The 26880-nt window shown below is 48.8% G+C and overlaps 1 protein-coding gene across 1 annotated transcript in view; it reads left to right on the top strand.

The window, feature by feature from the left end:
- Positions 1–21441, top strand: part of LOC129696731 (electrogenic sodium bicarbonate cotransporter 1-like) — a 214005-nt gene extending 192564 nt beyond the window's left edge. The window contains exons 29-32 of the mRNA XM_055634903.1: positions 722–895; positions 5454–5612; positions 13401–13480; positions 18840–21441. Of these exons, the coding sequence (XP_055490878.1) occupies positions 722–895; positions 5454–5612; positions 13401–13480; positions 18840–18948 (522 nt within the window). The 3' untranslated portion in view covers positions 18949–21441. The remainder of the gene's footprint in view (positions 1–721; positions 896–5453; positions 5613–13400; positions 13481–18839) is intronic.
- The last annotated feature ends 5439 nt before the right edge of the window (positions 21442–26880 follow it).

Below are 26880 nucleotides of genomic sequence, written 5' to 3'. Positions count from 1 at the left end.
GTACGGAGTTTGCACGTTCTCCCTGTGACCACATGGGTTTTCTCCAGGTGCTCTGCTTTCATCCCACACTCCAAAGACATACAGGATTGTAGGTTATTTGGCCTTGGTAAAATTGTAAATTGTCCCTGGTGTGTAGGATAGTGCTAGTGTACGGGGTGGACTCGGTGGGCCAGAGGGCCTGTTTACACGCTGTATTTCTAAAGTCTAAAGTAAAGTCATACTCTATATTTTAGGTTGGAGCGGGAAGATTAAATGGGAAGCTGAGGGACTGTGTGATCCTTGGACTCCGATTCTATGACTGTGACTCTGTGACTCTATGACTATGAATCTGTCTCTGCCTATAAGTGTCTCTGTGTCCCTGCGACTGTGATTCTGTGTCTCTGTGACTGTGTCTCTGTGACTGTGTCTCTGTGTCTCTGTGTCTCTGTGTCTCTGTGACTCTGTGACACTGTGATTCTGTGACTCTGTGACTGTGTCTCTGTGACTCTCTGTGTCTCTGTGTCTCTGTGTCTCTGTGACTCTGTGTCTCTGTGACTCTGTGACACTGTGATTCTGTGACTCTGTGACTGTGTCTCTGTGTCTCTGTGTCTCTGTGACTCTGATTCTGTGACTGACTCTGTGTCTCTGTGATTCTAAACTCTCTAAGTGACTGTAACTCGGAAGGATTGAATGGGAGGCTGAAGGGCTCTAAGTGACTCTACACCTGTGCTTTGTGTTTCAGTTCATGGATCGGTTGAAGCTGTTGCTGATGCCGGCCAAGCACCAACCGGACTTCATCTACCTGCGTCACGTGCCGCTGCGCCGAGTCCACCTCTTCACCTTCATCCAGGTGGTCTGCCTCACCATGCTCTGGGTCCTCAAATCAACCGTGGCCGCCATCATCTTCCCCGTCATGGTAGGTCTCCACTAGGGTTGCCAACTGTCGCGTTTTAGCCGGGACATCCCATATATTGGGTTGAATTGGTTTGTCCCGTACGGGACTGCACTTGTCCCGTATTTGACTGCTACTACTCGGGTCGAGGGGTCTGTCGGGTCGGAGCGCCGCGTCTGGTCCCGCCTCACCCGTCCCGACGTAGTGCAGCAGCAGGGCCTCTCCAGTGGACCTTCGGACCTTCGCTTATCGCCGACACCACCACCCCTCCTTCTCATGGCCGATCATCGGTTCATGAGTTGGATGGGATTGCGGATTCTGCGCGCGACGTCGTGCGGCCCGGGCCAAAACTCCTCAGCTGGCCCGCGGGCAGGGCTTTGTGTGCAGTCCAGCACCCGGGCCAACTCATCATTCACCCAGTCACGGCCGAGTCGGTCAACGAAGTGCTGTCTTATTTTTGCTGTCACCGAATTTAAACACTGATCAGAAGATATTAACTAAATTTTAGCCCATAGATTAAGTTTAGTGATTCATAAATTGATACACCCCGAACAAACAGGTTTTATCCCAAAACGTTGTTCATTTTATAATTTGAGACGATTATTTAATATTATATACTCAACTAGAATAGCGAATGTAGACTTAGCAGTCATCTCGTTAGATGCTGAAAAAGCATTTAATCGGGTGGAATCTTTTTTTTGTGATGGAAAAATTTCAACTGGGTGAGAAGTTTTGTACATGGGTTAAACTCCTATATACTAATCTAACAACTAGAATATTGACAAATCAAATGTTATCACCCAAATTTAATCTATCTAGAGGTTGTAGACAAGGATGCCCACTATCTCTGTTATTATTTGCCCTAGCTATCGAACCACTTGCAGAATGTGTCAGAGCCCACCCAGAAATGTATGGGTATAATATAAAAGATACAGTTAATAAAATTTCTTTATATGCAGATGATGTATTAATATGCATCACAAATTCAGAAACTAGTATTCCAAATTTATTAAATCTTATAACTGTATTTGGTTCATTCTCGGGATATAAAATGAATTGGAATAAAAGTGAAATTATGCCAATAATGGAACTATACCCACATATATTGCAACAATCTCTTTTAAAATAGTCTATGAAAAATTTAAATATCTTGTAATTTATGTGACTACGAAATATACTTCTTTATTTAAATTAAACTTTCCTCCTTTACTAAATAAAATACATAAGAATATTCAGTATTGGAAAACACTCCCCATTTCAATGCTTGGTAGAATTAATGCCGTAAAAATGATTTCCCTTCCACAATTACTGTACTTATTTCAATCTATCTTCCAAAAAACGGTTTTTTTTTTAACTTTACTGTATTGTTACAAGATTTATTTGGGACTTCAAGAACCACAGATTGTAAAAAACACTTGTGTAAATCAAAGATGAATGGAGGATTAGTCTTACCAAATGTTTTATTTAATTCTGGGCAGTTAATATTAAAAACATGACCTTCTGGTTGGAGGATATGGATCAACAACCAGATTGATTAAAGATGGAAAAGGAAGACGGTTTACCTTTTGAAATTGGCTCAATTTTGTTAACCCCTACAAAATTGAATAAAAAAACGTTTAGTGGAAATCCGATAATATATAGTGGTATACGAACTTGGAAACAACGCTTCTCCCTATTGTAAATAGTCAAGAGTCAATTTAATTGTCATTTGGACCCCTGGAGGTCCAAACGAAATGCCGTTTCTGCAGCCATACATTACACACAAATAGACCCCAGACACAACATAATTACATTTAACATAAACATCCATCACATAGCTGTGATGGAAGGCCAAATAAACTTCTCTCTCCACTGCACTCTCCCCCCCCCCCCCCCCAGATGTCAGAGTCAAAGTCATAGCCCCCGGCTGGCGATGGCGATTGTCCCGCGGCCATTAAAGCCACGCCGGGTGGTGCGAGGTCGCACACCGGGTCTTGATGTTGGAGCCCCCGGTGTGCGCTCGCAGAGTCCGCGGCCATTCCAGCCGCGCGGGTCAGTGGTGTCAGGCCCCGCTCCAGGAGCTCTTCGACCCCGCAACTCGGGCGGGAGAAGTCGCCGCCGCAGAAGCCCCGAAAAGCGGTCTCCCCCCAGGGAGCCATGGGCTCCCGGCGCCGTCGTCCACAGACCTGTAGAGAGCCTCCGACTCTCCGGCAGCAGCAGCAGCAGCAGCAGCAGCAGCAGCAGCAGCAGCAGCAGCAACACCAGCATCAGCAGCAGCAGCGCTCCTCCACCGCTCCGGACTCGGCCAGCTCCGCGACGGCAACGGTGAGTCGACACCTGAGTCCCCGGTCTCTTCCTGTTGGAGGCCGCTCCTCGTTGCGGCCTCAACGACGACTGAGACCCGACGAGAAAAGTCGGGTCTCCAGTGCAGGGAGAGATTCAAAAGTTTCCCCCCCCCCCTCCCACCCCCCCCCCCACCCCCCCACACACACAACCCAACATAAAATAACAAACACTACATAAAAACACAGACAAAAATAATAAAAACGCGGACAGGCTGCAGAGGCCGCTGCTGGACAAAGCCGCGCCGCCTACCGGATTAAATAACCCTTCATTTAAACCTTCCGTGTTAGATAAAGGTTTTGCACAATGGAAAACCTATGGAATTAAAAAGGTGGTACACCTTTATCGAAAGGGTATTTTTCTTTCATTTCAGGAGCTACAACAGAATTATGGACCACACCCAAATAATTATTTTAGATATATGCAACTTGGAGATTATGTAAAATCACATACACAAGAATATAGAATTAGGGATCCAGAAATCCTTGATGAATGTTTGAATAAACACCCTAATACAGATAAATTAATATCCTACATCTGTCATATCCTTTTAGATATTGAGGTCCCGTCGACGGAATTGCACAGACAAGTATGGGAAAATGAATTGGCTCAACCCATAACGAAAGATATATGGGATGAAAGTTTACAACTTATAATAATAATAATAAATTTTATGTTTGGGCGCCTTTCAGACATCTCAAGGACACCTTACATAGATTAACAGGAATATAAACATATAATCAGAATAAAATAAATAATAAAGACATCACAGAAACACAAATTAAAAACAGAATTCAGTCCAAAAACAAAAAATCAAAAACACAATGTGAAGAGAGAGCAGCGGCAGCTAAAGCGCGCCAGCGCCCACTCTCCCTTCACGGCAGCCATCTTGGACAAAGACTAACAGGATTACCATATAAACAAAAAATCATCCCCCCAACAATGGATACCACTGTGGGGGAAGGCACAATGTCCAGTACCCAACCCCAAGTTCACCCCAAATTCAGGCCTATTGAGGCCACCGCAATTGCCTCTACGGAGGCCCGATGTTCCTGGCCGCTCTCACCGGGTGGTGTGGCCCCAGCGTCGGGAGAGTCCTCTCAGTGGCTGGGCCACCTGGAACGGCCGCTTTCTAGCTGGAGACCGCGGCTTCCGAAGCCGACAAGGCCGCGCCGGTTTGGAGCTCCCAGGCTCCCGATGTTGAAATCGGTGCCGCCTGCTCCACTCCGCAGACCCGCAGCTTGGAGGTGTTGAACACGGCGGTCACAGCTCACCGGAGCTCCAGTGCGTCGATCCAGCGCGGCGACCCAGGCAAGGCATCGCCCGCTCCGCTCCACGATAGCGCTCCAGCACTGTGCCGCCACCGAGGCCGAGGTGCTGGGCGGTCCCCTCCAGGAAACGGCGCTCCAAGCCCGCTGGTAGGCCACAAGGACGGTTCGACGGGCAGCCCGGAGAAAAAGCTGCCTCACCGACCAGGTAGGGACCTAGAAGTAAAATTGACCCCTACCCCCAACATTAAAAAGTCCATATCTCCAAACATCACTAAACAGAACTCACTAAAAACCTTTAAAAAAGCGAATTAAAACGGATGGCTGCTCGCTAGCAGCCGTTCCCCAAGATGGCTCCTCCTCCAGTGATATACATCATTGTTCGTTAAATGCCAGACATTCTTTAATACAATTCAAAGTACTACTTAGATTGTACTACTCCAAAACAAAATTAAACAGAATTTTTCCAAATATCTTTCAAATTTTTTAAATTAAAAATAGCTTTGTTTATATGTATTTGATAAACAAATCGTGTTTTGCTATTATATGTATATACTTCTAATAAAAATATTATTTCAAAAAAAGAACAAGGATTGCTTGATGTACCCTACAAAGGTGTGCGTTTTCACACTTCTGTACATCTTTCCCGATGGGAGAGGGGAGAAGAGGGCGTGACTGGTCCTTGATTATGCTGCTGGCCTTGCTGAGGCAGTGTGAAATGTAAATGGAGTCAATGGGAGGGAGGTTGGTTTGCGTGATGGTCTGGGCTGCGTCCACAATTTGCTGCGGTTTCTTGCGGTCTTGGATGGAGCTGTTTCCAAACCGAGCTGTGATGCATCCTGATAAATCTGCAGTTCCTTGTTTCTGTGCAATGTGGTGAAGTGTTGCAACTGCTTAAATGACTAGGGTGGAGGATAGTGAGCTTTGGGGGTTGTGTTGGTTGTGTAGTCAGTGGGCTGGGGTTGAAACCACAGTGTCCCTTGTGCCGACAGATCCTGGCGCTGGTCGCTGTAAGGAAAGCAATGGACTACATCTTCACCCAACATGACCTCAGCTTCCTCGATGATGTCATCCCGGAGAAGGACAAGAAGAAGAAGGAGGATGACAAGAAGAAAAATAAAAAGATGAGCGTGGACAGTGACAACGAAGAAGTAAGGAGTGTGGCTGTGTGCAAGCAACTCAGTAACTGGGTCTCCCAGTCATAGCGAGATACAGCATGGACTCAGTCCCTGCCGCCCATCCAGTCCCTAGTTTAGAGATACAGTGTGGAAACAAGCCCTTCGGCCCACCGAATCCGCACTGACCAGCGATCCCCGCCCACTGACACTACCCTATACACCAGGCACAATTTTACATTTGACCTATGCCAATTGACCTACAAACCGTCTTTGGAATGTGGGAGGAAACCAGAGCCCCCGGAGAAAACCCACGCAGTCACAGGGAGAACGTGCAAACTCCACACAGACAGCAACCTGTAGTCAGGATTGAACCTGGGTCTCTGGTGCTATGAGACAGGAACTCTACCGCTGCGCCACCGTGCTGGCCCACTGACCATTAAACACGCTAATCCCATTATTTATTCCCTCAACATTCCCATCACCTTCCCCCAGATTCCAGGAGTAATTTACAGAGGGCCAATTAACCTACAAACCTGCACGTCTTTGGGATTTGGGAGGAAATCCAGAGCACCCAGAGGAAACCCACGTGGTCACAGAGAGAACGTGCAAACTCCACATACACAAATACACACACACAGCACCCGAGGTCGGGATCGAACCTGGGTGTCTGGCGCTGTAAGGCAGCAGCTCTACCTGCTGCGCCACTGAGGAGCTGTGTAAGATAGCTGGCCGAACACAGGTTGATGTTGTGGCCGCTCTCGTTGCTCAGCAAGGAGGAGGTTGCGGTATATTAGCATCAGTGTCCAGTGGGGTGAATGTTCCCACCGTCAATGGATGCACACTTGGAGGGGTCTTAGGTCACCCAGGCCACCAGGTTGCATGGAACTGTGACCTCCCCCAGACCCAGTTACAGAGATGCTGCCAGTTGTGTGGGTACCAGACTGTGCCGTGTGTGGTGGGGACAGCCGTGTGGTTTGTGCACCCTGCCTAACCTGCTCTCAGAGACTAGTGGTGTCCACTACCCACCACTCCTCACCCACACCCCCCATAGGAAACGTCACCAGCCCCTCACACCAGCTGTGGTGCCAACACATGATCGTCCTTGTCCTCGCTGCTATGTCACTGCCCCGGTGGCCCACGCCTACATCATGCCCCTTCCCGCCAGTTTGTCAACCCCTCCACCTGTCCTTCATCATAGTGTATTATGTGCCCATGTGTGTGAGAAATTGCCTGTGTGTGTGTGTGTGTGTGTGTGCGTGCGCGGGTACGTGTGTGTGTGTGTAATTGTGTGAATATGTGAACATACCTGCTTGTGTATGTGTGTGCATTTGTGTATGTGTGTCTGTAGCTGTTTGTATGTGTGTGTGAGGTTACGAGTACATCTGTGTGTGTGTGTGTGTGTGTCTGTATGTTAGTGCATCTGTGTGTGAGTGCGAGTATGGAAGTGAGTGTGTATGTGTGTTTGCATGAGTATTTGTGTGGGCATGTTTATGTACATCTGGATATGTGTGTGTACGTGTTTGTGTGAGAGAGTGTGTATGTAAGTGCCTCTGCAGATGTGTGTGACTGAGTTAGTGAGAAGGGGAGAGAGAGAGTGAGTGTGTGTGTGAGTGGGTGAGTGTGAGAGTGAGTGGGTGAGACTATGAGTGAGTAAGAAGGGGAGAGAGATAGTGAGTGTGTGTGAGTGGGTGAGTGTGAGAGGGAGTGAGTGAATGAGTATGAGTCGGTATGAGTGAGAGGGTATGTGAGTGAGTGTGTGAGTGAGTGTGTGTGTGTGAGTGAGTGTGTGCGAGTGAGTGTGAATGAGTGTGCGTGAGTGAGTATGTGTGAGTGTGAGTGAGTGAGATGGTGAGAGAATGAGAGAGGGGGAGTGAGGGAGAGGGAGAGAGTGATCCGGGTGAGAGTACCCACAGGCCTCCTCAATCTCCTGTGTGAGTTAACGGTGGTCCCCAGTGGGCCGGTTAAGGAGGTGACCAATGAGCTCCATGGCGTTGAGTGTGCAGGCCAGAGCCCTGACCTGTGGTGACTACCAGCTCACACTGGCACCATCACTTGTGCCAGTGTTGATGCCCATGGCCAGGCCTCTCGCAGCCCCCCCTCCCCTCCCCCCGCATTAGACCACCTATCAGCTCTCATTCATTGTGTTTCTGATGCGCCGTGTTAAGCCTTGTGAACATTTCCTTCACAGTCCGATTACCCCTACTCAGAGAAAGTTCCTGCAATTAAAATCTCAATGGACATGATGGAGCAAGAACCTTTCCTAGCCAGTAACATATCTACTGACAGTGAGTAATACAACTCCAGCTCACAAATCCGGGGACATTTCATTGAACCTCTCTCCATCTCACTTTACACAGTGCTCTTCATTTCTCCTCTGCCTCACCTCCTCTCCCTCTTCTCTATCTTCCCTCTCTCTCTCTGCCCCCTCTCTCACCCCCCTCTCTCTCCCCCCTCTCTCTCTCCATATAACCATATACAACAATTACAGCACGGAAACAGGCCATCGCGACCCTTCTAGTCCGTGCCGAACACATAATCCCCCCTAGTCCCATATACCTGCGCTCAGACCATAACCCTCCATTCCCCTTCCCATCCATATAACTATCCAATTTATTTTTAAATGATAATAACGAACCTGCCTCCACCACCTTCACTGGAAGCTCATTCCACACAGCTACCACTCTCTGAGTAAAGAAGTTCCCCCTCATGTTACCCCTAAACTTCAGTCCCTTAATTCTCAAGTCATATCCCCTTGTTTGAATCTTCCCTACTCTCAGTGGGAAAAAGCTTATCCACGTCAACTCTGTCTATCCCTCTCATCATTTTAAAGACCTCTATCAAGTCCCCCCTTAACCTTCTGCGCTCCAAAGAATAAAGCCCTAACTTGTTCAACCTTTCTCTGTAACTTAGTTGCTGAAACCCAGGCAACATTCTAGTAAATCTCCTCTGTACTCTCTCTATTTTGTTGACATCCTTCCTATAATTAGGCAACCAAAATTGTACACCATACTCCAGAATTGGCCTCACCAATGCCTTGTACAATTTTAACAGTACATCCCAACTTCTATACTCATACTTTACTCTCCACCCTCTCTGTGCCTCACATGCCTCATTCCCACCTCCTCTCTCTCCCCACTCTCCCCTCTCCCCTCTCTCTCCCCCCTCTCTCTCCCGCTCTCACTCTCTCCCTCTCTCTCCCTCTCTCTCTCTCTCCCTCTCTCCCCCTCTCTCTCTCTCTCTCTCCCTCCTTCCCTCTCTCCCCCTCTCTCTCCCTATCTCTCTCTCTCTCCCTCTTTCTCCCCCCCTCCCTCTCTCTACCTCTATCCCCCCCTCTCCCCACCCCCCCCCTTCTATCCCTCCCTCTTCCTCTCTTCCCCCCCCTCCTCCCCCCTCTCCCCCACATCTATTCCTAGCCCTCTATCCTCCCCTACCTCTCTCTCTCTCCCCCTCCCCCTCTCTCTCTCCCCCCTCTCTCTACTCCTCTCTCTCTCTCTCTCCCCCTCTCTCTCTCTCCCCGTCTCTCTCTCTCCCTCTCTCGCTCCCTCTCTCTCTCTCTCCCTCTCTCTCTCCCCTCTCTCTCTCTTTGTCTCTCTCCCTTTCTCTCTGTCTCTCTGTCTCTCTCTCTCTCTCTTTCTCTCTCTCTCTCTCTCCTCTCGCTCTCTCTCTCGCGCTCTCTCCCTGTCTGTTTCTCTCTCTCTCTCTCCCCCCCCCTCTCTCTGTCTCTCCCTCTCTCTCTCTCCCCCTCCCCCCCCCCTCTCTCTCTCCCCCTCTCTCTCCCCCCCTCCCTCTCTCTCCTCTCCCCTCCTCTCTCTCTCTCTCTCCCCCCCTCTCTCTCTCTCATTCTCCCTCTCTCTCTCTCTCTCTCTCTCTCTCTCCCTCTATCTCTCTTTGTCTCTCTCTGCCTCACATTCTGTTGCAGCTCTGTGTCCAACAATCATCGGCTATCTCTGCTTCGCTGGAAAGTGTAACCATGTGTCTTTTGTCTCCTCTGGCTGCCGCCCCTCTCTGTGCTTCAGGTCAGCGTGAATGCCTTTGATTCTCTTGCATGCCCTGCCTCTTGCTCCGCTCTCATACTGGTGACAGGTCACAGTGCTTGCCCAGTGCCCTTTGCAACCTCACTCACCAATAGAACTTGCCTTTGATTCCTGTTGCCTCTCACTGGATACTAAAGGTGCCTGGGGTGTAATTCGTTGCTTAGTTAAGTCCGTCTGAAAACGTCTTTCCTCTTTACTCTCTGTGACCCGCGCAGCAGAGAGGGAGTAAAGGGAAACCGTGCGCACGTCAAGGCTGCCGTATCCACTCTCCGTCCTCCCCCCCCCCCCCCCCACCCTGTATGTACCCCCTCCCTCCCCCCCCCCCCTCCCTCTCCCACCCCCCCCCCCCCCCCCCCCCCCCCTCCCCTCCCCCCCCCCCCCCCCCCCCCCCCCCCCCCCCCCCCCCCCCCCCCCCCCCCCCCCCCCCCTCCCCCCCCCCCCCCCCCCCCCCACCCCACCCCCCCAGGTACTGCCTTCCTCAACCACCCACTGCTACTATCAGGGCAAGGTGCACATCACAGCCCCGATTAGCTGCAGTTCCAGCGTGATGCTCTTAAGTTGGACGATTTACGAGGATTTTGCCAGGACTTGAGGGCCTGAGCTACAGGGAGAGGTTGAGTAGGCTGGGACTCTATTCCTTGGAGTGCAGGAGGGCGAGGGGTGATCTCGTAGAGGTGTACAAAACCATGAGAGGAATCAATAGGGTGTAAACAGAATCTTTTACCCTGAGTGGGAGTCAAGAACCATAGGTTAAAGGTGAGGTGGGAAACATTTAATAGAAACCTGAGGGGTAACCTTTTCACACAGGTTGAAAGAGGTGGGTGTATGAAAGGAGCTGCCAGAGGAGGTAGTTGAGGCAGGGACCATAACAGTATTTCAAATACAGTTTAGGTTTAGGTTTATTAGTGACAGGTGTACGGAGGTACAGTGAAAAGCTTTGTTGTGCAAGGTATCCAATGAGATAAGGTAATGCTACACTTTAATACAATAGGTCAAGTACAATAGGTAGAGCAAAGGGGAAGATACAGAGTGCAGAATATAGTTCTCAGCATTGTAGCGCATCAGTTCCAGAGACAAAGTCCAATATCCACAATGGGGTAGAGGTGCATTCCACAGTACCCTTATGGAAGGGCCGTTCAGAAGCCTGATAACAGGGGAAGAAGCTGTTCCTGAGTCTGGTGGTGTGCGCTTTCAAGCTTCTGTACCTTCTGCCAGATGGGAGCAGGGAGAAGAAGGAATGACCGGGGTGGGACAGGGACAAGTCTTTGATTATGTCGGCTGCTTTCCCGGGGCAGCGTTCAAAGGTATTTTATTGACTGACACATGTATCAAAGTACAGTGAAATTCTTCTTTTAAATACAATACTGTGGCAAGGTTTAAGCCAACATTACAAAATCATTGGGAATTATGACATCCACTCATGCCCAAGAATTTTCAGCCAACGCTTGGTCCTTCATTCTCTGAGGGTATGCCACGGATTCCAGGCAGCTGTCATGATGATGTGAAGTTTAGTTTAGTTTAGGTTAGAAACAGGCCTTTCTGCACCGACCAGCGATCTCCGCACATTAACACTATCCTACGCACACTAGGAACAACTTTACATTTTATACCAAGCCAATTAACCTGCAAACCTGTACGTCTTTGGAGTGTGGGAGGAAACCGAAGATCTCAGAGGATACCCACATAGGGGGAACGTACAAACTCCGTACAGACGGCACCACTGGTCGGGGTGGAACCCGGGTCTCTTGTGCTGTGAGGCAGCAACTCTACCGCTGTGCCATCTAGCCTCCCTGATAAACGTGACGAACGTGTGTGTAGATGGCATTGATGGAGGGGAGTGTGGAGAGGTACATGGGTTGGGATGGTTCAGATGGATGTGTGGATCAGTGAGGCTAAGGGGCCATTGTCTTTCCTTGAAGAGGTTGGAGGTGAAATAAAGTTCAGCCTGTTTATCTTTGTCCCCACCCGCCTTCCATTCTTCCTCGGATTCAATCCCCGTTCATATCCCGGCTGCAACTCCCACCGGCCTGGTTGGATTCAGATTATACCAACAAGGAACTGCAGATGTTGGTTTACAGCGAAGACACACCGAGTTACTCCAGCACTCTGTATCTATGTTCTCCAGAGATGATGCCTGACCCGCTGAGTTACTCCAGCACTCTGTGTCCATGTTCTCCAGAGATGCTGCCTGACCCGCTGAGTTACTCCAGCATTCTATGTCTGTCTTTGGATTCATATTGTGACGGATGGGTTGGGGCAGCGTTAGGGTTTACACATAGACACGCTGTGCATGGCCACCGTGTTTATAAGCGTGTTCTGAACATTGGTTTCCAAACTCGGCCTACAGTGGGTGGAGGATTGTATCTGGAGCAGGAGATTCAAGGCTGTATCAGGCTGGAAAGCTCTCTCATCCAACACATAGCTGGGTTCCTAATTGTCCACTCACTCATCATGCATGGAAGTGGTACCTGTACTGCTCATCTCCAGAGCTCCTCGCCGACCAAACCGCGCTGCCACCACCAGGGCGCTATGGTGGCACAGCGGTAGAGTTGCTGCCTCACAGCGCCAGAGACCCGGGATCAATCCTGACCACGGGTGCTGTCTGCACGGAGTGTGCATATTCTCCCCGTGACCGCATGGGTTTTCTCCAGTTTCCTCCCACATCCCAAAGAACTGCAGGTTTGTAGGTTAATTGGATTCAGTAAAATTGTAAATTGTCCCTATATCTATCTTGTATCTCTACACTATGAATGGCTCGACTGTAATCATGTATTGTCTTTCCGCTGACTGGTTAGCGCGCAACAAAAGCTTTTCACTGTACCTCGGTACACGTGACAATAAACTAAACTAAATATTGTGTAGGATAGTGCTAGTGTACGGGGTGATCACTGGTCAACATAGACTCAGTGATCTGTTAGGCCTGTGTCCGCACTGTATTTCTAAAGTCTAAAGTAAAGTGATATGGGCTAAACGAGAAATGGTACTAGCGTAGATGGGACAAGTTGGTTGGCATGGATGTTGGGCCGAAGGGTCTCTTTCCGTGCTGTGTGACTCTCTCACTCTAGTAATACTCCCAATGTCAACGGCAGGAAAATCTGTCACCCTGTGTTTCAGTTGAGTTTATTGTCACATGTCCCGAGGTACGGCAAAAAGCTTTATTGCGTGCTAACCAGTCAGTGGAAAGACTATATATGATTACAATCAAACCATTCACAGTGTATAGATACATGATAAGGGAATAACGTTTTAGGTAAAGCCAGCAAAGTTCGATCAAAGACAGTCCGAATGTCTCCAATGAGGTAGATAGTAGTTCAGGACCGCTCTCTGCTTGTGGTAGAATGATCCAGTTGCCTGATAACTGCTGGGAAGAAACTGTCCCTGAATCTAGAGGTGTGCGTTTTCACACTTCTGTACCTCTTGTCCGATGGGAGAGGGGAGAAGAGGGAGTGACCAGGGATGAGACTGGTCCTTGATTATGCTGCTGGCCTTGCCGAGGCAGCGTGAGGTATAAATGGAGTCAATGGAAGGGAGGTTGGTTTGTGTGATGGTCTAGGCTGCGTCCGCAATTCTCTGCAATTTCTTGCGGTCTTGGCTGGAGCTGTTCCCAAAACAAGCCGTGACGCATCCCGCATGTCCGGCGCAGGATGTATATTTGCCGCGGCCCAGGGTGCCTGAATACAAAATGATTTTCACTGTCCCTCGGGTACATGTGAGAAATAAAGTGCCATTGACCACTGTGATGTAGTTTTTTGCTTAAGTGACAAATTGTGTCCATCTTCTGATCCAGGAAAAGATCCGCCGACATTCCTTGAACGACACACTGCTTGCTGATTCCACCCCCTTCTACCAGTCTGTCTCCATCCCAAGGTAAGCCTGCTGCCTATCCTCGTGTCAGTACCGCGGGGGACTGGTGTGGGCTAGGCTGGGAGGGACCAGGGTAGCAGCACTAGGGCTAGAGGTGGAGGTGACCTGGTTAATGGCCCTGCCTTGCAGCCAGCCTGAGGGTAGGTGGTTCTGGAGAATTGGAGAGATCTTAAAAGTCTCATCAACGGAACAGAAGTCTTAAGATCTGTTTTCCCATTGGCTTGGGTCTAGTGTCCATTTTCCAACCTACTGCAGTGCAACTTTGTGCTTTTTCTCTGTAACTGCAACACTATAATGCAGTTCTATATTCTGCACTCTGGAATTTTCCACGTTGCACTACCTGTTGTACTTGTGTGTGGCTTCATTGTACTTTGGGGTGGTGCAGCGGTAGAGTTGCTGCCTCACAGCACCAGTGACCCGGGTTCCATCCTGACTACAGGTGCTGGCTGTACGGAGTTTGTACATTCTCCCCGTGACCGCGTGGGTTTTCTCCAGGTGCTCTAGTTTCCTCCCACCCTCCAAAGATGTGCACGTTTGTAGGTTAATTGGCTTCTGTAAATAACTGGCTCACTGAGAGAAGCCAATGTTCAGGCTGGAGGTCTGTGACCAGTGGAGCTCCGCAGGATCTGTGCTTGGGACCTCTGTTGTTTGTTATGTGTATAAATGACTTGGACCGAAACGTAGACAGGTTGGTGACACCAATATTGCTGTGGTCGCTGGCTATAGATCGGCCACAGAGATGGGCAGAGAAATACTGTAGCAGATGGAGTTTCACCCGAGCAAGTGTGAGGTGCTGATGGCAGGAAACTTAACGTCATTGATGTACAGAGGGATCTTGGGGTCCAAGTCCATAACTCCCTGAAAGTGGCAATGCACGAAGATGTAGTCAAGAAGGCGAATGGTATGCTGGCCTGCAATGGTCGTGGCATTGAGTTTATGTCAGGAAGTCATTATTAGACTTTGGTGAGACTGCATTTGGAGTATTGCGTGCAGTTCTGGTCGCCACATTACGGCAAAAATATGGATGCTTTGGAGAGGGTGCAGAGGAGGTTTACCAGAACGATGCGTAGGAAGGAAATGCAGATGCCGGTTTAAACCGAAGATGGACGCAAAAGGCTGGAGTAACTCAGCGAGTCAGGCAGCATCTCTGGAGAAAAGGAATGGGTGACGTTTTGGGTTGAGACCCTTCTTTAGATTGAGAGTCGGGGAAAGGGAAACGAGAGATGTAGATGGTGACATGGAGAGATATAGAACGTGAATGAAAGATATGCAAAGAAATAGCGATGATAAAGGAAACAGGCCACTGTGGGCTAGGTGAGAACGAGTTACAGGTAATGAGACTCAACAAGACAATTTTGAAGCTGGTATGATGGGTGGGGGAGGGATAGAGAGAGAGGGCGATGTAAGGGTTACTTGAAGTTAGAGAAATCAATATTCATACCACTGGGCTGTAAGTTTCCCAAGCAAAATATGAGATGCTGTTCCTCCAATTTGCATTTAGCCTCACTCTGACAATGGAGGAGGCCCAGAACAGAAGGGTCTGTGTAGGAATGGGAAGGAGAATTACAGTGTTTAGCAACCAAGGGATCAGGTTGGTTCAGGCGGGCTGAGCGAAGGTGTTCCGCAAAACGATCGCCCAGTCTGCGTTTGGTCTCGCCGATGTATAAGAGTCCACATCTTGAACAATGGATACAGTAGATGAGGTTGGAGGAGGTGCAAATGAACCTCTGCCTCACCTGAAAGGACTGTCGGGGTCCCTGGACAGAGTCGAGGGAGGGATGAGTTGACCAGGGAGTGGCGGAGAGCGACGGTCTCTGCAGAAGGTGGAAAGAAGTGGAGATGGGTAGATGTGACTAGTGGTGAGATCCCGTTGGAGGTGGCGGGAAAGTTTGGAGGATTATGTGTTGTATGCGATGGCTGATGGGGTGGAAGGTGAGGACTATGGGAACTCTGTCTCTGTTGCGACAGGGGAGAGCGCAGGTATATGGGACTAGGGGAGATTATGTGTTCAGCACGGACTAGAAGGGTCAAGATGGCCTGTTTCCGTGCTGTAATTATTATATGGTTATATGGTTATATAGGGGGAGCAAAGGTGGAGCTGATGGATATCGTGGAGACACGAGTGAGGGCCTCATCTATGATGGGAGAGGGGAACCCCCATTCTCTAAAGAATGAGGACATCTCGGATGTTCTGGTATGGAACACCTCAACTTGGGCGCAGATGCGGCGTAGACGGAGGAATTGGGAGTATGCGATAGAGTTTGCAGGAAGCAGGGTGGGAAGAAATGTAGTTGTGGGAGTCAGTGGGTTCACAATAGACCTCAGTCGATAGTCTGTCTCCTGTGAAGGAGACAGTGAGATCAAGAAAGGGAAGGGAGATGTTGGAGATTGTCCAAGTGAATTTGAGTGCAGGGTGGAAAATGATAGGGAGGTTAATGAAGTTCTGCCTGGGTGCAGGAGGTAGCACCGATGCAGTTGTTAATGTAACAGAGATAGAGCTTGGGGATAGGGCCAGTGTACGCCTGGAACAGGAATTGTTCAATGCCTGGATTACAATGCCCGGATTGACAATGCCTTGAATAGGGGATTTTGTCTACAGGGAGGGGTTGGACAGGCTTGGATTGTTTTCCCTGGAATGTCAGAGGTTACAGGGAAAACTGATAGAAGTAGATACAATTATGAGGCATAGATAGGGTAGTCAAAATCTTTTTTGCAGGATGGGAAATATCAAAGACTAGAGGCCATAGCTTTAAGGTGAAAGGGGAAAAGTATAAATGAAATGTGTGGGGCTTGGTAGAAACATAGACATATGGGTGTAAATAGGTGCAGGAGTAGGCCATTCAGCCCTTCGAGCCAGCACTGCCATTCAATATGATCATGGCTGATCATCCGCAATCGGTAACCTGTTCCTGCTTTCTCCCCATATCCCTGATTCCGTTAGCCCTAAGAGCTAAATCCAACTCTCTCTTGAATACATCCAGTGAATTGGCCTCCACTGCCATCTGTGGCAGAGAATTCCACAGATTCAGAACTCTCTGGGTGAAAAAATGTTTCCTCATCTCAGTCCTAAATGGCCTACCCCTTATTCTTAAATTGTGATCCCTGGTTCTGGACTCCCCCAACATTGGGAACATTTTTCCTGCCACAAAAGGCAGTGGAGGCCAACTACAGCTCTTAGGGTTAACAGAATCAAGGGATATGGGGAGAAAGCAGGACAGGGTACTCATTTTGGATGATCAGTCATGATCATATTGAATAGGCTCGAATGGCCAAATGGCCTAACACTGCACCTATTTTTCTATGTTTCTACACCCATATTTGGCTCATATCCCTCTAAACCTGTCCTATCCACATACCTATCCAAATGTCTTTTAAATATTTTATAGTACCAGCCTCAACTCCTCCTGGGAGCTCATTCTATACACCCACTGTGTGAGAAAGGTGGCCCTCAGATTCCTATTAAATCTCTCCCCTCTCGCCTTAAACCTATGTCCCTTGGTTCTTGATTCTCCAACCCTGGGTAAAATATTCCACACAGGAATATTTACACAAAGGAGTAAATATTTATTCCACTCTTGATTTTGTACACCTCTATGAGATCACCCCTCATCCTCCTGCGCTCCAGGAAATAAAGTCCTAACCTCTCCCTGTAGCTCAGGCCCTTGAGTCATGACCAGATTCTCATAAATAGACACAAAATGCTGGAGTAACTCAACGGAACAGGCAGCATCTCTGGAGAGAAGGAATGGGTGACGTTTCGGGTCGAGACATCCTCGTAAATGTTCTCTGCACCCGTTCCAGCTTGATGACAGCCTTCCCACAGCAGGGTGGCCCAAAGTGAAGACAATACTCCGAGTGCAGCCTCACCGACGTCTTGTACAACTGTAACATGACAATATGATGAAGCCTGGGGGAATGGAAGGAGATGGATTGGCAACGCGGTGGGCCTGTGTGCCTGTTGTGGATACTGGCTGGGCAAATCGCCTTGCCTCACTCTGTGTTGTGTTTGCTGGGGCAGGGATGTGTGTCTGCGCTGGCAGAGCTATGATTTGTAGAGCAGTTTGCCAACTATTGTGTCTGCATAGCCGGGACAATGTGCTGCAGTCCGCGCGTTAATCATTAACCTTTCTCCCTGTGGCGTTCTGACTGACCGTGACCCCTTGAGATGTCGGGAGTGATGTGTGTTCTCAGCAGTGCAGTCACACCTTCCCACGACGAGATGCATCCAGGTTAACTGTCCTGCACCAGAGACAACATGCTGGCCTCTGTTCATAGAGCAGAGAACATCACAGGAGCTTCGGCCCACATGATCTGTGCTGAACACGATGCTGTTAAACTGATCTCCTCTACCTGCACGTCATCCATGTCCCTTCATTTCCATGTGCCTATCTAAAAGCCTCTTAAACACCACTATGGTATGTGCCCCCCCCCCCCCCCCCGACCTGCAGCGCGTTCCAGGCACCCACGGTATAAAAAACTTTCCACGCTCATCTCAAAACTTTCCCCTCTCATCTTGTAGCTAGGCCCTCTAGTGTTGGACACTTCCAACCTGGGGAAAAGTTTCTGACTGTCTACCCTGTCTATGCCACTTCTAATTTTATATGCACACTTCTATCAGCTCCCCTCAACTTGGAACGTTCCAGAGATAACAATCCAAGTCAGTCCAACTCTCCCTGTAGCTAACACTGCCTTTTACAGTCATCCCTGCTGCTTTGCACCCACTCTATGATAGTGGTGTTTAAAAGGCTTTTAGATTGCCACATGGAAATGCAGGGAATGGAGGGATATGGATCAGAGGTCTACGGTGCAACAGCGGTAGAGTTGCTGCCTCACAGCTCCAGAGACACGGGTTCCATCCTGACTACGGGTGCTGCCTGTATGGAGTTTGTATGTTCCCCCTGTGATTGCATGGGTTTTCTCCGGGTGCTCCGGTTTCCTCCCACACTCTTAATGACGTGCGGGTTTGTAGGTTAATTAGCTTTGGTAAAAATTGTAAATTGCCCCTAGCGTGTATAGGTTAGTGCTCGTGATCACTGGTCAGCATGCACTCGGTGGGCCGAAGGGCATGTCTCCACGCTGTATCTCTAAACTGAACTAAAAAACTAAAACATGCAGGCAGAGATGATTAACTTGGCATCGTCCTCAGCAGGGACATTGGTAGCTGAGTTACTCCAGCATTCTGTGTCCATGTTCTCCAGAGATGCTGCCTGACCCGCTGAGTTATTCCAGCACTCTGTGTCCATGTTCTCCACAGATGCTGCCTGACCCGCTGAGTTATTCCAACACTCTGTGTCCTCTGCATTTCACTGTGTCTCCTTGTTGTTCTCCTGCCTGACTAAAGTTCTCTTGTGTTTGTTGCCAGCCCTCCCACCACTCCATGGAGAACCGTGCCTCAGATAAGGATTGAACTTGAGCCCGACTACGAATTAGGGTCGTTGTGGAGAAGCCGCGGCACGGAAACATCGCTCTGATCCCCGGCACACACATGCGTGTTGTGACGCCGGGTGGACACGCCTGGTACCCGGCAACAGCAGCGGGCTGGGACCCGCGGGGGACATGGGCACCTTTCACACCCTGTCTATCCCAACCCACTCTCCCCCTCCCCCTCCCTCTCCCCGTGACTAACCTCCTGCCTGAAGAGTGTGAGGGGCCGGCGGGGACTGGGGTGGGGAGCCGAGGGGATGAGTCTCCCTCCACCACCACCTCTGCCGCGATTCTCCAGCCTGGCTCAGCGGTTCCTCCTCGTCCCGTTAAGAGCCAATGCGAAGGACTAGCAGCAAAACTGCTGACTATGCAAAGGTAACTTCTCCAATGACACTTTAACCCTGCCTGTCGGCAAACCTAATTACAGACAGATCATAGACTCCTCACACCTGACCTCTTGTATTGAACTCCATTAGCATTGGGTCCAGTAATTATCAGGTGTAATATTTTTTCCAGCAGCAGACACGGTCTGGTGTCAGATGTAGTGCTACCTCTCATTTCTCGATGAAACAATTTCTGTATAAATGATTATTGTATACTACTGTGATTATTAATTTGAATCTGACAGGTGAAAGCTGGGGGTCTCAAAATCAGTAATACTCCCTTAACATATCTCTGAAACCTTTTTTTTAAATCATTGCAGCAGATTATTTGTGACCAAGCAGTAATTTAAATAATTATGTTTAAATGGCGTTTGTTTTTTGTACAAATCTTGGCCTTATCTTCCCCCCATTGTGTGTAGAAACATGAATGTGATGATTTTGTTTAACTCGGGGACCAGGTTTTGTGCGTGGCTTGGCCACTGATTCTGTTGCGTGGGATGTTGGCACTGTGCTGGTTTTGCCCAGTGGAACTGGGGGAGGCTATGCTCTCAACCTGCCTGCTGTTCCTCTTACTAGGTTTCTGATGGTCGAGTTGGGGAAGCGCCGTGGTACGGCTGGTAGAGTTGCTGCCACACAGCACCAGCTACCTGGGATTCACTCCTCCCTGAGTTTGCACCTTCTCCCCGTGACCGTGTTAGGTTTTACTCAGGGCGCTCCAGTTTCCTACCACATTCCAAAGACGTGCGCGTTTGTAGGTTAATTGGCTTGGGTAAAAATTGTAAATTGTCCCTAGTGTGTAGCATAGTGCTAGTGTATCGCGGGTTGGCATGGACGTGGTGGACCGAAGGGCCTGTTCCGCACTGTATATAGAAAAGTCTAAAGGAAAGTCTATTGGCATAGACACATGGATATGCAGGGAATTGATAGATCATTTGGATAGATACATGGATAGGACAGGGTTAGAAGGATATGGGTTCAATGCAGGCTGATGGGACAAGTGTAGATGGGACATGTTGGTCAGCATGTTGGGCCGAAGGAACTGTTTCCATGCTGTATGACTATAGGTAGATCATAAGACACAGCAGAATCAGGCCATTCAGCCCGTCAACTCTGCTCTGCCATTCAATCATGGCCGATCAACCTTTCCCACTCAACCCCATTCTCCTGCCTTCTCCCCTTGTTCTTTGACACCCGTACAAATCAAGAACCTGTAAATCTCCACTATAAAAATACCCATGGCCTCCACAGTCATTTGTGGCAATGAATTCCAAAGATTAACCACCCTCTTGACAAAAGAAATGTAGATAGATAAAATATGGTGTTCAAGAAGGAACTGCAGATGCTGGAAGATCGAAGGTACACAAAAATGCTGGAGAAACTCAGCGGGTGCAGCAGCATCTATGGAGCGAAGGAAATAGGCGACGTTTCGGGCCGAAACCCAAAAATATGGTGTTGTCATGCTGTCCAACACAGACATGGGCCGAAGGGTCTGTTCCTGCGCTGTACTGGTCTGTCTTCTATGTTCTATCGCGGCATTCATGACAGCAGAGCTGAGATTCATTCCAGGAAAATGGGGACTCCCCCATCTGCAATTCTTCCCCCTCCTTTTCTCCCTCACCCTTCCTCTCTCCCTCTCCCTCTGCCTCTCCCTCTCCCTCTCCCTTTCCCTCTCCCTCTCCCTCCCACTCCCTCTCCCTCCCCCCTCTCCCACTCCCTCTCCATCTCCATTTCCTCTCTCCCTACAGCACAGAAACAGGGCATTTGGCCCAACTAATCCATGCTGGCTAAGATGCCACATCTAAGCTAGTCCCACCTGCCTGTGTTTGTGTTTTGTATGTAATTGTAATCTTACAACATGGAAACAGGCCCTTTGGCCCAGCTCATCCATGCTGACCAAGATGCCCCTTCTAAGCAAGTCCCACCCAGACCCCTCCAATAGTATGATATTTCATTCCTACCCATGGTGCGATGTTTAATCCAATCCTTGGAGAGCAGCTGAGAAAACCTGGCATCATCAGACAATAGCAGAGCCTGCCAATGACAACTCACGCTGACATGGCCTCTCCAACGTAGGCTGTGTCTCTAGCACGCAGGCAAATCAAGCTGTGGCTTCCAGGGAACTATTTGTGGGGGACGACAAAGTGGGGCTCCAGCAGGGGGGGTGGGAGGTTTGGGAAGAGTCATGGCGGGTGAAGTCAGAGCTGCTGGTGGGAATTGGGAGGGCTGAGGGTGAAGAAAGACAAAGGTTTTACAGGTTCCAAAGGGCTAGTGGACATTGGGCATTGAGGACCCTGAACCTGAGGAGGAGCATTTTAGAGGCAAGGAGCCAGGATTAGCAGGCATGGGATGCGTGGCAATGGATGGGCAAGCGTGCCAGGGTGTTTTGTTGAATCTTCTGCAATCAGAGCAACTCCAGGTCTTCCAAGACGATTATACTTGAAATGCATTGGACTACTGAATCACTTCAATTATTCACTGGAATACCAAAACTTATTCATTATTTCTTGTTAATGTTTTCATAATCACCGTGAATTGTTTTCGGTGCGGGGTGGAGGGTTAAAGGGTGAGCGATGTGGAGGGGAAGGGCGGCTGGTGTACTTCTCCCCCACCTCCTTGCTGAGATAGACTATACATATGTCACCTCTCAAATGCACCTTGAGCCTAATAATCCCCGTAGGGTCCTGATTACCCTGCGGCCAAAACGTTAAAATGTTGCCGTTAACTGTAATGGAGAGGAAGTGCAGATGCTAGTTTAAACCAAAGATAGACGCAACATGCTGGAGTATTGATTGAATTGAATTGAATTCCTTTATTGTCATTCAGACCTTATGGTCTGAACGAAATTTCGTGCCTGCAGTCATACATACAATCATACAACAATAAACAACACTAAACACAAATTAACATCCACCACAGTGTATCCTCCAAGCACCTCCTCACTGTGGTGGAGGCAAAAATCTTAGGGCTGCAGTCTCTTCCCTCCTCATCTCCCTTTGCGCTGAGGCGATTCCCCACTGGGCGATGGCACAAACAGTCCCGCGGCTCACCGAACCCCGCAAACGGGCTGGCTCAAACACCGCGGCCCGGGGTGGTCGAAGCTGCCGCCCTCCAGTCCAGCGGACGCAGCCGCTGGCACGCGGCTGAACCCTGGACTCGGGTCACCACCGCCAGAACGCCGTCCCAGCCACCGGAGCACCGCTCCAGCCCCGAGCAGGATCGCCCTCATGTGAATGCCGTTCCTCCCTCAGTGGGTCAGGCAGCATCTCTGTAGATCATGGATAGGTGGCGTTTCGGATCCAGCACCCCGTGTCCATGTTCTCCAGAGATGCCGCCTGACCCGCTGAGTTACTCCAGCACTTTGTGTCTATCTGCGGTTAACTAAAATTTGGCAACTAGAAATGAATTGCAACATTTTGAGATATTAGATTAATATAGTTAAACAACTTTCTGTGTTAGCAATGATGATTTTTTTAAATCAAATGAAATGGAATAGGAAAAGGTTTGGGGGGGTTTTTTTGCATTTTTTTCCAGATCAATCTCTGTGAAAATAAATAAAGCAATTTTATGCACTAACTTTGTGGCTTATTTCTCTGATATGTGCATCGCTGGATGAGATATGTTCAGGTTTAATATTGTCATAATTAGTTTAGTTTAGAGATACAGCACGGAAGCAGGCCCTTCGGCCCACCGAGTCTGCACCGACCAGTGATTCAATGAACACTATATTATCCTTTCCTATACTATCACTACACTATCCTACAGACTCGGGACAATTTACAATTTTACTGAAGCCAATTAGCCTACAAACCTGGATGTTTTTAGAGTGTGGGAGGAAACCGGAGCACCTGGAGAGTGTACACACTCCCTACAGACAGCACCTGTAGTCAGGATCGGACTCGTGTTCCTGTAAAGCTTTGTTCTGCATGCTGTCCAATCCAATTAGATAACACTATAGATAAATATAAATACAATCACGCCAAACTCCAGTACAATAGGTAGAGCAAAGGGGAAGATACAGAGTGTAGAATATAGTTCTCAGCATTGTAGCGCATCAGTTCCAGAGACAAAGTCCAATGTCCACAATGGGGTGAATCGGACAGTGCCCTAGCTTATGGAAGGACCGTTCAGAAGCCTGATAACGAGGGGAAGAAGCTGTTCCTGAGTCTGGTGGTGCGCGCTTTCAAGCTTCTGTACCGTCTGCCGGACGGGAGCGGGGAGAAGAAGGAATGACCGGGGTGGGACAGGGACAAGTCTTTGATTATGTCGGCTGCTTCCCCGAGGCAGCATCAAGTGTCTGGAGTTGTGAGGCAGCGGCTCTATCTGTATGTGAGGATATTGGTTGTAAAGTCTCAGAGCCTCTGGTTTGTGGAGGGTGGAAGGAGGGAAGCAAGCCTGTGATGTTTACTCTTCATAACTAACACCTTTTCAAGAGTTCCAGACAGAACAATGAAATTCTTATTTGCTGCAGCACAACAGAATATATCAACATTTTACACTGTAAACAATATAATAAATGAGAAAATGTTCAGTATATGTATATATATTTTCACACACACATATACATAAGAACAAGCAAACAATAATAGCTCTAAAAGTCAAAACCAATGTCCCCAAGTCTATGTTTACGAAGGAACTGCAGATGCTGGAAAATCGAATGTAGACAAAAATGCTGGAGAAACTCAGCGGGTAAGGCAGCATCTATGGAGCGAAAGAAATAGGCAACGATTTGGGCCGAAACCCTTCTTCAGACTGATGTGAAGGTGGGGGGGTGGGGCAAAGAAAGGAAGAGGTGGAGCCAGTGGGCTGAGGGAGAGCTGAGAAGGGGAGGAGAAGGTAAATGACTACCTGAAATTTGAGAAGTCAATGTTCATACCGCTGGGGTGCAAACTGTCCAAGCGAAATATGAGGTGCTGCTCCTCCAATTTACGGTGGTCTTCACTCTGGCCATGGAGGAGGCCCAGGACAGAAAGGGCGGATTCGGAATGGGAGGGGGAGTTGAAGTGCTGAGCCAACGGGAGATCAGGTTAGTTACTGCGGACCGAGCGGAGGTGTTCGGCGAAGCGATCGCCAAGCCTACGCTTGGTCTCACCGGTGTAGAGCAGCTGACATCTAGAGCAGCAGATGCAATAGATGAGGTTGGAGAAGGTGCAGGTGAACATCTACCTCACCTGGAAAGACTGCTTGGGTCCTTGGATGGAGTCTATGTAGTTCAGAGCTTATTATGGAGGTTGTCGTGTTTAATAGCCTGATGGCTGTAGGGAAGAAGCTGCTCCTGAACCTGAACGTTACAATTTTCTGGCTCCTGTACCTTCTTCCCAATGGTAGCAGTGAGATGAAAGCGCGGCCAGGGTGGTTTGGGTCTTTGATGATGCTGGCTGACATTTCCTGTAGATCCCTACGATGGTGGGGAGGTCAGTACCCTTGATGGACCGGGCTCTTAACCAATCAGCTGAATATAAAACACCTTCCAAAAAGATCCATTAAAGTGTGCCTGTAAACGGCAATCAATGTACTGTACTGTTAACATAGAATGATGAACAGAACAATCCGTTCTGTCCACAGCACTCATGCTAAACATGATGCCATGTAAATTTATTCTCTGCCTGCATGTGATGCATATCCCTCCATTCCTTGCATATCCATGTGCCTGTCTAAAAGCCTCTTAAACACCACTATTGTATCTGCCTCCACCACCTGACAACGAGTTCCAGGCACCCACCACCCTCTGTGTAGAAACCTTGCCCCACACATCTCCTTTAAACTTTGCCCCTCTCAACCTAAAGCTGTGGTCTCTAGTCTAACATTTCCACCCTTGGGAATAGGTTCTGATTGTCTACCCTATCTATCCCTCACACAATTTATATATTTGTAACATGTTTTTTATATACTTCTCGACATCTGATGCGCCAGAGAAACCAATCCAATCTGTCCAACCTCTCTCTGTAGCTAATACCTCTAATCCAGGCAGCAAACTGGTAAGCCTCCTCTCCAAAGCCTCCACATCCTTCCAGTAATGGGACGACCAGAATCGCACGCAATTCTCTACATGCAGCCCGACGAATGTTTTATAAGGGTGCAAAGAAGAATTTCTAGGATATCGCCAGGACTCGAGGGCCTGACCTGTAGGGAGAGGATGAGCAGGCAAGGACTTTATTCCTTGGAACACAGGAGGATGAGGTGTGATCTGATACAAGATCATGAGGGGGATAGATTGGGTAAATGCACAGTGTCTTTGGCCCAGAGCAGGAGAGTCGAGGACCAGAGGACACAGGTTTAAGAGGAGGGGGGGGGCGAAGATTTAATAGGAAGCTGAGAGATAACTTTTTCACACAGAGGGTGGTGGGTGTACGGAACAAGCTGCTAGAGGAGGTATTTGAGGCAGGTACTATTTTAACGTTCAAGAGGCATTTGGACAGATACATGGATAGGAAAGGTTTAGAGGAATATGAACCAAGGTCGGACCAATGTAAATGGGACATGTTGGTTGGTGTGGGCAACTTGGGCCAAAGGACCTGTTTCCATGCTGTAGGACTCTTTAAAGCTGCAACATAACTTCCTGACTCTTACACTCAGTGCTCCAACAGCTGAAGGCAAGCACAACATACGCCTCCTGTACCACTCCAGCTTTTTTTGTTGTCACCTTCTGGTGGAAGGTTGTTGTAGTCACTGAAGACCTGATAGAATCAGTGTGGTTGCAAGTCCATGTAAGGGTGATAGGGGTCCCAGCAGCTCTGATTATGTTGAGGGGGGATAATATCATGGTCATGTTATGATATGGGGTTGAAAGGTATGCGTAGGAATGAACTGCAGATGCTGGTTTACACTGAAGATAGACACAAAATGCTTGAGTAGCTCAGCGGGTCAGGCAGCGTCTCTGGAGAGAAGGAATGGGAACATTTCAGGTCGAGATGCTTAGCTTGGTTTAGTGTAGAAACAGGCCCTTCGGCGCACCGAGTCCGCACCGACCAGTGATCCCAGCACATTAACACTATCCTACACACACTTGAGACAATTTTACATTCTACCAAGCCAATTAACCTACAAACCTGTACATCTTTGGAGTGTGGGAGAAAACCGAAGATCTCCAAGAAAACCCAAGCAGGTCATGGGGAGAACGTACAAACTCCATACAGACAGCACCCACAGTCAGGATCGAACCCGAGTCCCTGGCGCTGTAAGGCGGTAGCTCTGCCACTATGCTGCCATGCCGCCAGACTGAGTCAGGGCAGAGGGAGATGTATTGAAGGGTAGGGTGTACAAAAGATAAATCAAAGCAGATGTTGTAAGGAAATGTAGAATAGTTCATTGAAGAAGGGTCTCGACCCGAAACGTTGCCAATTCCTTCTCTCCGTAGATGCTGCCTCACCCACTGAGTTTCTCCAGCATTTTGTGTCCACCTTCGATTTTACCAGCATCTGCAGTTCTTTCTTAAACACATGGTTCATTGTTGGCTGAGTGGATGGTGATAACATGGCATAATCAGGAAGGCAGTGAGAGAACTGTATGATTTTACTTCGGAGGCACGTGAGTGACTACGTGAAGAAGCCCACCAGGCGCATGCGTGTCATTGCGCTACACGCATTGCAACTCGTCATT

The sequence above is a fragment of the Leucoraja erinacea genome, chromosome 1, assembly GCF_028641065.1.
Source record: "Leucoraja erinacea ecotype New England chromosome 1, Leri_hhj_1, whole genome shotgun sequence".
Classification (NCBI taxonomy): domain Eukaryota; kingdom Metazoa; phylum Chordata; class Chondrichthyes; order Rajiformes; family Rajidae; genus Leucoraja; species Leucoraja erinaceus.
The sequence above is the reverse complement of the archived record's forward strand: the minus strand, read 5'-3'. Positions and strand labels throughout refer to the sequence as shown.